The sequence below is a fragment of the Delphinapterus leucas genome, chromosome 8 (genome assembly GCF_059928025.1).
Source record: "Delphinapterus leucas isolate spDelLeu-1000000601 "Yukka" chromosome 8, BTC_Dleu_Yukka2, whole genome shotgun sequence".
Classification (NCBI taxonomy): Eukaryota; Metazoa; Chordata; class Mammalia; order Artiodactyla; family Monodontidae; genus Delphinapterus; species Delphinapterus leucas.
Window position 1 is genome coordinate 70081951 of NC_143136.1, and position 12053 is coordinate 70094003.

General features: G+C 36.3%; 1 protein-coding gene across 1 annotated transcript in view; it reads right to left on the bottom strand.

Annotated features, from left to right (window-relative positions):
• Window positions 1–12053, bottom strand: part of SLC4A10 (solute carrier family 4 member 10) — a 225578-nt gene that overhangs the window by 156407 nt on the left and 57118 nt on the right. The window contains exon 3 of the mRNA XM_022569866.2: window positions 8251–8397. Within this exon, the coding sequence (XP_022425574.1) occupies window positions 8251–8397 (147 nt within the window). The remainder of the gene's footprint in view (window positions 1–8250; window positions 8398–12053) is intronic.

The following is a 12053-nucleotide window of genomic DNA, read 5'->3' on the forward strand; positions in this document are numbered from 1 at the left end:
AGCTCCAGGATCCCAGCAGAGGAACCTGATGCTTCCTTACATTCTCCTCTATCTCATACCTCTTTGAAGTTGAATTCTTTATAATTTTAAAGCACCTGTAGGAATGACTTCCAAAGATTTTCTTTGAAATCTTTCCAAGTACAATAAGTATTTCTTAAGTAGTCAGAAATTTTCTTCGAAGGCTTCAGCATAGTAATCCCATATATTCACACTATGCTGAGTATCAAAGTCCAAATCAAATGGGATGGTGTTCATAACATGGTTTCAGTCTCAGCGTGTAACTGAGTACTTGATTATCAAGGCACTTAAACTGACTGTGGAATAGGAACATAGGCAGATTATTAGTCCTGAAGAAACTTTAAAAAGTGAAATATAGGAGGTTCTACTGCTTAGTGACTACTAGGGTGCCAAACCTTTGTCCCTGATAAAACAGATCTTAGGTCTAAATGGCAATAAAGATACTCAGATGGTTGGTGGAGGAAGGAAAAGGTGGCATCCAAAAATAGTGGCTGACACATCAGTGGCAGAATCTGGGCTACCTGGCTTATTGCCAAGTTTCCCAAATAAAGAGGCAGGACTTTCTTAAGATAGATCAATGGCTCTTGATCCTAGCTGGATACTAAATCACCTGGGATACTTTTAAAAAATACCATGACCTAGGAAAATACCCAAGATTAATTAAATAAAAGCCTTTGAGCATCAATATTTTTTAAAAGCTCCTCAGATGAGTCTAACATACAACAAGATTTGACAAGCAATATTCTAGAGTTTGTCCAATTTTAATGTGCATGTAAGTTACCAAAAGTTATTGCTAATACACAGATTCTGATTCAAGCGGCCTGGGATGGGGCCTGAGATTCTGCATTTCTAACAAGCTCACATGTGATGCTAATATTGCTGGCTCATGGACCACACTTCTTTTCTTTTTAAAATTTAACATTCTTTATTCGATAAGAACATTTTAAAATTCTCTTTTCTTTTACTTAATCCCTTGTTATTGAGTCCCAGCCTTTCAGCTGACTCTGACCTATTTTCTTTATAAAGGGCAGTAGTATAAATGTTTTTGACCATGAATGCCATTACATAGTTTGCACCATCATTCTTCATATCCTTACCACTCCCTTTTGTTTTAGTCCAGCCATTTCTCCCACTTCTGCTACTTGAGTCCAACCATAATAGGTATTTGTGCTATTCCTGCTCCAGTGTCTTTCATTTTTTTGAACATCTTTATTGGAGTATCATTGCTTTACAATGTTGTGTTAGTTTCTGCTGTATAACAAAGTGAATCAGCTATATGTATACACATATCCCCATATCCCCTCCCTCTTGCGTATCCCTCCCACGCTCCCTATCCCACCTCTCTAGGTGGTCACAAAGCACTGAGCTGATCTCCCTGTGTTATGTGGCTGCTTCCCACTAGCTATCTATTTTACATTTAGTAGTGTATATATGTCAATGCTATTCTCTCACTTCATCCCAGCTTACCCTAACCCCTCCCTGTGCCCTCAAGACCATTCTCTACTTCTGCATTTTTATTCCTGTCCTGCCCCTAGGTTCGTCAGAACCACTTTTTTTTTTTAGAATCCATATATATGTGTTAGCATACAGTATTTGTTTTTCTCTTTCACTTCACTCTGTATGACAGACTCTAGGTCCATCCACCTCACTACAAATAACTCAATTTCGTTTCTTTTAATGACTTAGTAATATTCCATTGTATATATGTGCCACATCTTCTTTATCCATTCATCTGTAGATGGAAACTTAGGTTGCTTCCATGTCCTGGCTATTGTAAATAGAGCTGCAATGAACATTGTGGTACATGACTCTTTTTGAATTATGGTTTTCTCAGGGTATATGCCCAGTAGTGGGATTGCTGGGTCATATGGTAGTTCTAGTTTTAGTTTTTTAAGGAACCTCCATACTGTTCTCCACAGTGGCTGTATCAATTTACATTCCCACCAACAGTGCAAGAGGGTTCCCTTTTCTCCACACCCTCACTAGCATTTATTGTTTGTAGATTTTTTGATGAAGGCCATTCTGACTAGTGTGAGATGATACCTCATTGCAGTTTTGATTTGCATTTCTCTAATGATTAGTGATGTTGAGCATCCTTTTATGTGTTTGTTGGCAATGTGTATATCTCCTTTGGAGAAATGTCTATTTACTGCCCATTTTGGGATTGGGTTGTTTGTTTTTTTTGATATTGAGCTGCATGAGCTGCTTGTATATTTTGGAGATTAATCCTTTGTCAGTTGCTTCATTTGCAAATATTTTCTCCCATTCTGAGGGTTGTCTTTTCGTCTTGTTTATGGTTTCCTTTGCTGTGCAAAAGCTTTTAAGTTTCATTAGGTTCCATTTGTTATTTTTGTTTTAATTTCCATTTCTCTCAGAAGTGGGTCAAAAAGGATCTTGCTGTGATTTATGTCATAGAGTGTTCTGCCTATGTTTTCCTCTACGAGGTTTATAGTGTCTGGCCTTACATTTAGGTCTTTAATCCATTTTGAGTTTATTTTTCTGTATGGTGTTAGGAAGTGGAGTGTTCTAATTTCATTATTTTACATGTAGCTGTCCAGTTTTCCCAGCACCACTTATTGAAGAGGCTGTCTTTTCTCCATTATATATTCTTGCCTCTTTATCAAAGATAAGGTGACCACATGTGCGTGGGTTTATCTCTGGGCTTTATATCCTGTTCCATTGATCTATATTTCTGTTTTGTGCCTACTGGCAAAAAATCAACATACTGTCTTGATTACTGTAGCTTTATAGTATAGTCTGAAGTCAGGGACCCTGATTCCTCCTGCTCCGTTTTTCTTTCTCAAGATTGCTTTGGCTATTCAGGGTCTTTTGTGTTTCCAAACAAATTGTGAAATTTTTGTTCTAGTTCTGTGAAAAATGCCATTGGTAGTTTGATAGGAATTGTATTGAATCTGTAGATTGCTTTGGGTAGTATCGTCATTTTCACAATGTTCATTCTTCTAATCCAAGAACATGGTATATCTATCCATCTGTTTGTATCATCTTTAATTTCTTTCATCAGTGTCTCATAGTTTTCTTCATACAGGTCTTTTGCCTCCTTAGGTAGGTTTATTCCTAGGTATTTTATTATTTTTGTTGTAGTGGTAAATGGGAAATGTTTCCTTAATTTCTCTTTCAGAGTTTTTGTCATTAGTGTATAAGAATGCAAGAGATTTCTGTGCATCAATTTTGTATCCTGCTACTTTACCAAATTCATTGATTAGCTCTAGTAGTTTTCTGGTGGCATCTTTAGGATTCTCTATGTAGAGTATCATGTCATCTGGAAACAGTGACAGCTTTACTTCTTCTTTTCTGATTTGGATTCCTTGTGTTTCTTTTTCTTCTCTGATTGCTGTGGCTAAAACTTCCAAAACTATGTTGAATAATCGTGGTGAGAGTGGGCAACGTTGTCTTGTTCCTGATCTTAGAGGAAATGGTTTCAGTTTTTCACTATAGAGAACAATGTTGTCTATGGGTTTGTCATATATGGCCTTTATTATGTTGAGGTAGGTTCCCTCTATGCCTGGAGAGTTTTTACCATAAATGGGTGTTGAATTTTGTCAAAAGCTTTTTCCTGCATCTATTGAGATTATCATATGGTTTCTATCCTTCAATTTGTTAATATGGTGTATCACAGTGATTGATTTGTGTATATTGAAGAATCCTTGCATTCCTGGAATAAACCCCACTTGATCATGGTGTATGATCCTTTTAATGTGCTATTGGATTCTCTTTGCTAGTATTTAGTTGAGAATTTTTGCATCTATGTTCATCAGAGATATTGGCCTGTAGTTTTCTTTTTTTTGTGACATCTTTGTCTGGTGGTGGTATCAGGGTGATGGTAGCCTCATAGAATGAGTTTGGGAGTGTTCCTCCCTCTGCTATATTTTGGAAGAGTTTGAGAAGGATAGGGGTTAGCTCTTCTCTAAATGTTTGATAGAATTCACTTGTGAAGCCATCTGGTCCTGGGCTTTTGTTTGTTGGAAGATTCTTCATCACAGTTTCAGTTTCAGTGCTTGTGATTGGTCTGTTCATATTTTCTGTTTCTTCCTGATTCAGTCTTGGCAGGTTGTGCATTTCTGAGAATTTGTCCATTTCTTCCAGGTTGTCCATTTTATTGGCATAGAGTTGCTTGTAGTAATCTCTCATGATCTTTTGTATTTCGGCAGTGTCAGTTGTTACTTCTCCTTTTTCATTTCTAATTCTGTTGATTTGAGTCTTCTTCCTTTTTTTCTTGATGAGTCTGGCTAATGGTTTATCGATTTTGTTTATCTTCTCAAAGACCCAGCTTTTAGTTTTATTGATCTTTGCTATTGTTTCCTTCATATCTTTTTCATTTGTTTCTGATCTGATCTTTATGATTTCTTTCCTTCTGCTAATTCTAGAGTTCTTTGTTGTTCTTTCTCTAACTGCTTTAGATGTACAGTAAGGTTGTTTATTTGAGCTGTTTCTTGTTTCTTGAGGTAGGATTGTATTGCTATAAACTTCTCTCTTAAACTGCTTTTGCTGCACCCCATAGGTTTTGGGTCATCATGTTTTCATTGTCATTTGTTTCTAGGTTTTTTTGATTTCCTCTGTGCTTTCTTCAGTGATCTCTTGGCTATTTAGTAGCATATTGTTTAGACTCTATGTGTTTGTATTTTTTACAGTTTTTTTCTGTAATTGATACCTAGTCTCATAGCATTGTGATGGTCCACACTTTGAATAGCAAAGTTTCTAGAACACTGGATCTCAGCCTTGGTTGCACATTTGAATCACCTGGGGTATTTTTTTTTTTAAGAAGATGTTGTGGGTAGGAGGTTATTAATTTATTTTATTTATTTTTGCTGTGTTGGGTCTTCGTTTCTGTGTGAGGGCTTTCTCTAGTTGTGGCAAGTGGGGGTCACTCTTCATTGCGCTGTGCGGGCTTCTCAGTGTCATGGCCTCTCTTGTTGAGGAGCACAGGCTCCAGATGCGCAGGCTCAGTAGTTGTGGCTCACGGGCCTAGTTACTCTGCGGCATGTGGGATCCTCCCAGACCAGGGCTCGAACCCGTGTCCCCTGCATTAGCAGGCAGATTCTCAACCACTGCCCCACCAGGGAAGCCCTGGGGTATTTTTTAAAAGTACCTATGCTTGGGTCCCACCCACAGAGATTCTGACTGGTATGGGATTTGGCCATCAAAATGTTTTTAAATCTCCCAGGCGTAGCCAAGGTTGAGAACCACTGTTTTAGAAAAATTGACATAATGTATCCAGCTATGGAAAAAAAGAATAACGTGACAGAGGCAGAAGGAACAAGCTTATTTTTGTTTGTTTACTAAATATTTCTAAGTTAATGTGAATGCCACTTATTTTCTCAAATATTAGAAGTATTTAAGAAACTCAAAGTAACCATTAAAGCTTATTCCAACAGATATTCCATTCCCAGAGTCTAAGAGGGAATCTCCCCTAACTATAAACAGATGAAGCTGGAGTAAGAGAAATCTACCCAGTTGTCTCTTTGTTATATTCCCAGACTCTACTTCATGAAACAAAAAACCCTGAAAATGTGGGGGACACCTTCACACCGCCTCTTCTGCCCACTGACTCAGAGATGATCGTCCTTCTATCATGCTGGTGCAGGATACCCAGAGTACTTTTCTTTACACACTCCCATCAATCATTCTACCTCTGGCAGAAGTACATGATATTTGGGGAAGTTTGATGCCCATAATTATACACAGCAATGGAGACGAAGAACACACTAATGGCAGTGCCTCTCTAAGCCGCCTTAGGATATAGCTGGACACACATAGTATGGATATATTTTGCCTTGGAAAGTAAAAAGAAGTATTTTCTTTTACTTGGTGAGTAAAAAGAAAAAAACTGGCAGCCTGTAAAAATACTATAAATCAAAGGAAAGTCAAAATAATCTTTATGGCCCAAAAGAAGATGATACCTCTGAAAATTATCTACTTCAGAATCAAAAGAAAATGTCCAGAACTACTGGGAATCATCAATAGACTAAAAACACAGACTCTATCAAGCAGGAAAAACAAACACTAATTAGGAAAGGACAGGAGGAAATGTAAAGAAAATCAGATAAGATAAGAAAGAAACTTAAAACTAAAGATGCAACAGCAAAATCAAAACCCCCAATAGAAGTAGTAAAATGCAGAATCAATACTGCAGATAATCAAATGAATAATGAGAGACTAACTTTAAGCTACCAGAAAAGGACAACAAGCAGATATCATAAATCCAACATGCAGATATAATTCACAAAGAAGAGACCAAAGTAAGTAGAACAGAATCAGACAGGAAAATATTCTCTCAGTGGAAAAATATCAGTGTATGCAGACTGGAAATGCTTTTTAACATACTCACCATTAGGCCTATCTTAGCAAGTTTTCTTAAATAGAGGGACACAAAAAATTGTCTATAAGCATCCAAGCTTAAAAGACATAAACTTAAAAAATGAAAAAACAGAGAGACTACAAATTTCTCTTCAATACTTAGCAAAACCAGATATTAAATAAAGCAATGTCTATAGAGTATTAAAAGTAGAATTGTTCCCCCAAACTTCATATGCTAACTTACCTTATATCTGAATACAACTGAATGGGGAAATGTGGGTTTGAGGCAGTTGGAAGGATGAGAATAATCCAGTTGAGAAGAAGAAGTCAACTAGATTATAAATTGTGTAAATTTCAAGGTGGGAGGGAATAGGAGATAAACATAATTGAAAAGAAAACTTCCTTATTGCATTATGAGGAAAAAACAGTTGCAGATGTAGGCATATGTTTATGTTTGTATGTTTAACAGGAGGGAAGTTGAGTGAATTCTTTCTGGTGACATATTTTCCTTTTGAAGTAGAAAGCATCTGCTAGGTGACTGTGAAAAGGGGGGTGTTGGAGAATGGTGAAGAAGATTGAAAAATACTTATTTCAAAAATTGAAAACATTCAATAGAATTGGGAGGAGGTGTTGAAGGTCCACTTGAGTAATGAATTTATTTATTTACTTTTTGGGTTTTTTTTTTTTTCTTTCTTGGCCACAACATGAGGCTTGAGGGATATTAGTTCTCTGACCAGGGATCGAACCCGGCCCCGGGAGTGAAAGTGCCAAGTCCTAACCACTGGACCGCCAGGGAATTCCTACTTGAGTAATGAACTTAAATGGTTACAACCTGCCCTGTTGAATGACTATGTCCTGCAGAGCATGCCTACTTGGGAAGGCAGGGAGAAAGTAGGGACGTGGAAGAACCTAACATAAATCTGGTTTTTAAAATGGGGGTAAAGGTATGAATAAAACTAAAACAGGGAAATTAAGGTATTTAGGATATTAGCAAAAGTACTACTAAAATTATAGGGTATGAAATCAGAATAGGATCAGGAAATAAAGATAACATGGATAGAAAAAAAAGTAGAGAGGTCAAGTAGTTGAACAAGCAAGTAAGGAGTGAAGCTGTGGTCAGAGAGCAAAATGAATGAGTAAGTGAACAAGGTGCAGTGAAGGAGGTCATAGGACGTGGGAAGGTCAGGAAACTGAAAGTCAGGTTCTTAATTATGTCATGTACATAGGCTCTCACGGCACTCAGGAATTGTTAACAACTTCCATATCACTATACTTTGATATTCTATATATAGTTGACCCTTGAACAATGTGGGGATTAGGGGCACTGACCCTCTTCACAGTTGAAAATCCACATATAATTTATAGTCAGTTGTATCCGGTTCCACCATCCATGGATTCAGGCAACCACAGATAATGTAGTGCTGTAGTATTTACTATTGAAAAAATTCATGTATAAGTAGACCCTCCCAGCTCAAACCTGTGTTGTTCAAGGGTCAATTGTATACTTTTAAAGGAAGAATATTCAAAACAGTAGAAAGTTCACATCCTAAGAGTGAAATTCAGAGAGCATCTACAATAGTGTAACTGGGAACTTAATAAAAGCATTTCCCCTTGGATTTTCAAACTACTTAGAGCAATGACTATTATTTGTACAAATTATCATGAGTTAATACAACTAAGTTCTACTACTTAAGTGTATTTCCTCCATCACAAAACTAAGCCAGTCCTCACCTTCACAAAGCAGATGCACAAGAGAAAAATAAAGATTAAACATTCTCTCTCCCACTTCTCCTCAATCTGCCCAAATCTTTTATAAAGGTATAAACAACTTTATGAGTATTACTGCTAATTATGGATTGTACAAACAAGTATAATATTACAATCATAAATTTAATTAAAACAAAGAGACATTCTTACCAAAGGAAGGTGACTCCCTGCCATCCTCTAGTCCCGAATCTCTCTCTCTGTCTCTCTTTCTGTGTTTATGACCACGATGCCTGTGACGTCGATGGCTTTTTCTTCCTCCCAGGGGCACATGAACTCCAATAAATAGTGTCCGATGACCTTCATCAGAAGTAAATACACAAATTAAACTCTAAATTATTCTAAGGCACAGAAGATGATTATTTACATGTTAATGGAAACCCAATCCAATTCAATTCAGGAAATAGTTTTTGAGTATTTATAATGTGATAAACTTGGGGCTTGGCATTGTACTTTGGTACACAGGTCTATCATAAACACCTACAATACTAATTATTTGGTTATACTATATTTTATAACCACCATTAATTTATTAGCTATCATAATAATCTCTCTGTCTATTCCCCATAGTTTATAATTATACTTCTTTCATTAACATTTTTTTTTGTTCTATATTCTCCCTACACTCAACTAACTAGTTATCTCACCAGTTCCCTTCCCTTCATGGTTAACTCTGTGAAACAATCACTATCTCTAATAAAACAGATTTCACCAAGGTCCTAGTAATGCCAAATCCCATAGGAGTTTTTTTCAGCTCTATTGTTTCTTTCTGTGGCACTTGATACCATTGACCATTCTTTTCTCTATGATTTAAATTTCTCTTGGTCTTCCTCCTCCTCCTTTTTTCCTTTCTTCTCATATTGGTTTCCTTTTCTGGCTTTTCTTCTATTTATTCATTCAAGATTGGGATCCCTAGGACTTGACACCAGATCTTTTTCTTAGACTGCAGACTTATATATCCATCCATCCACCTATTAGACATATTTACCTAAACATCCCTCCCACAGGCATGTCAAAGTCAACATGTCCATGGAACTCATCCTTTTCTTTGTCCCCCAAGTAACTATCATCTATCTCAGTAAATGCATCATCTATCCAGTCATCTCAAAGCACATCCAATTTGTCACTAGGTCCTCTTTTACATCTCTTGAATCCACGCTCTCTTCGATATCCCTAGGGCTGCTGTCTTAATTTGGACCCTCATGTCTCACCAGGACTATTAGAACATTCTCCCTAGCATTATCTTTTCTAATTCCATTCTTGTCCCACTTAATCCATCCTGAATATTGATGGCTTTTTTTTTCCAAAATGCAAATCTGCCTACATTACTTCCCTGCTTTAAACTCATTCATTGCTTTCTGTTGCCTATAGGATAAAGTTTTTTACTCTATAAAGCCAAACAATATCTGACATCTGCCTATTTCTCCAGGCAGGCTTCTAAATCCACTCTGCCACACATACTATAAGCCAGTGTGTGCCCTTTCATTCCTGAATTGCCAGGTGTTCTAAAGTCTCTCTTTTACTTAATGCTGTTCTTATTCTTCCAACTGTATGAAATATCTTTGACTTTCCTGATTATCTGATGCATACCTAACTCACCTCCCAAGTCTCAGTTCAAGGATTATGCGATCTATGAAATTTTGCATACCTCCTCAGTCTAAATACAGATGACCATTTTCCTGCTTAGGATCCTCTAGTGCTTAATCATATACACCAAAGCAAAATAACCCTTGATTGTAGTTGTTTGCTTACAAGTAGTTTTCTTATGAATCTTCCTTAGGGAAGGCCCATGTGTTAGTCATTTTGTATCTTTAGCACCTTGCACAGTGCCTGGCATACAGCAGATGCCTAACAAATGTTTACTGAAATGAACAACTTATTGAGTGGTACTGTGCTAGGTATCAGGGATACAAATATGAATAAGACATTATTTTATTCTTACAAATCAGCAGGTTTCAGCCTTTCCAACTTATGTAAAAAGTGGCATTCACAGTGTGATATATTGCTCTGGGTGTCCTCTAGACATATGTATTAGAATCAGCGAGAAGATGTGAACCCATCCCCCCAAACAGACATGCATTACATTAATCTATATACTCGACAAAACTGCAAATTTCCAACATCATTATTTTAAAAGAACTTGGACAATCTAAAGTATATACAGAAAAACTTGAAAGAAAAATAACCAGCATTATTTACAATTGCCAAGATATGGAAGCAACCTACATGTCCATCAACAGATGAATGGCTAGAGATGTGATACATATATATATATATATATTATATATATATATTCACAAACATAATATTGAGCAAAAATATATATAATTCCTTTTTTAAGATTTAAAAATAGAATAACTAAAATACATTGTTCAAGGATGCATGCACAGCATGCACACTCAATACAAAAGTCAGAATATTTGTTATTTCTGGCATAAAGAAGAATAGGCGTTGTGACTGGGGAGAGGCACATGAGGAGCTTCTGGGGTGCTAAAAATGTTCTGTTTCATAATACAAGTTTTTGCTTTAAAAATGTTTATTAAACTTTGTACATAAGCTTTCTGCACTTTTCTGGATGTATGCTTCATTTCACAATTTAAAAAATTTTTAAAGAAACCAAAGGAAAAGATGGGTTAAAACCCGTCTTAAAACCAAAAGTTTTAAGACGGGTTCAGTTACCAGTTTATATGCTATAAAGGAGTCAAACAAGATTAATACTAAAAATTTGGCATTACAGTTACAAATTAATATTTATCTGTAACTTTCTTGAGATCAGTTTCAGTGGATAGGGAAATGGATAAAAATTGAGGAAGTTTAGACAGTGACTATTTCCTAGAGCTAAACTTTAAAGATTGCAGAGGTTTCTAACAATTACTAATTAAGATAACCATTCCTGGACAGACAAATGTAAGGAGCAACATGCACCAGGCTGGCAAGTCCAGAGGGTCTGCTTGGGAATAGTGAATATTGCCTTTGTTTGTGGAATGTGAATCTGATGGGCAATTGCCAGAAGTAACATCCTAAGAAGTTGCCAAGTCAAGGTAAAAATAAACAATCTGAAACTATATCCAAATATATTCAGATAGGAAGAGGATGCCAAGACAACACAGCTGAACTCATGTCTTGAGAACATTAAATGCAAGGAAGGCTAGCCTGAAGGAATTTCCTGAGGCAGAATCTTGCAGAGCTGGTTAAAAAGTAAAGACTCATTTGGGTAAATACTATGAGTATAATTGCTGGATTATATGGTAAGCTTATGCTTACCTTTGTTAGAAACTATCAGACTATCTTCCAAAGTGGCTGTACCATTTTGCATTCTGGGAGCAAAGAATGAGAGTTCCTGTTGTACCACATCCTTGCCAACATTTGGTGATGTCAATGTTTTGGATTTTAGCCATTCTAATAGATGTGTAATGGTATCTCATTGTTATAATTTGCAATTTCCTAATGACACATGATGTTGAGCATCTTTTCATATGCTTATTTACCACCTGTATATCTTCTTTGCTGTGATGTCTGTTCAGATCTTTTCCTATTTTGTAATTGGATTATTTGTTTTCTTATTGTTGAATTTTAAGAGTTCTTTGTGTATTTTGGATAACAGCCCTTCATTAGGTATATTTTGCAAGAGTATTCTCCCAGTCTGTGGCTTATCTTTTCAATCCTATAACAGTGTCTTTCACAGAGCAGAAGTTTTAATTTTAAAGAAGTTCAATTTATCAATTTTTCTTTCATGGATTGTGCTGTATGATGCTGTATATAAAAAGTCATCACCAAACTCAAGGTCACCTAGATTTTCTCCTATGTTATCTTCTAGAAGTTGTATAATTTTGTTTTACCTTTAGGTAAATGATTACCTTTCAGTTAATTTTTGTGAAAGGTGTAAGATCTGTGTCTAGATCCTAATCTAAATACTAATTTCCTCACTAGGCATTTTTCCCAGTGAGTTGAAAACT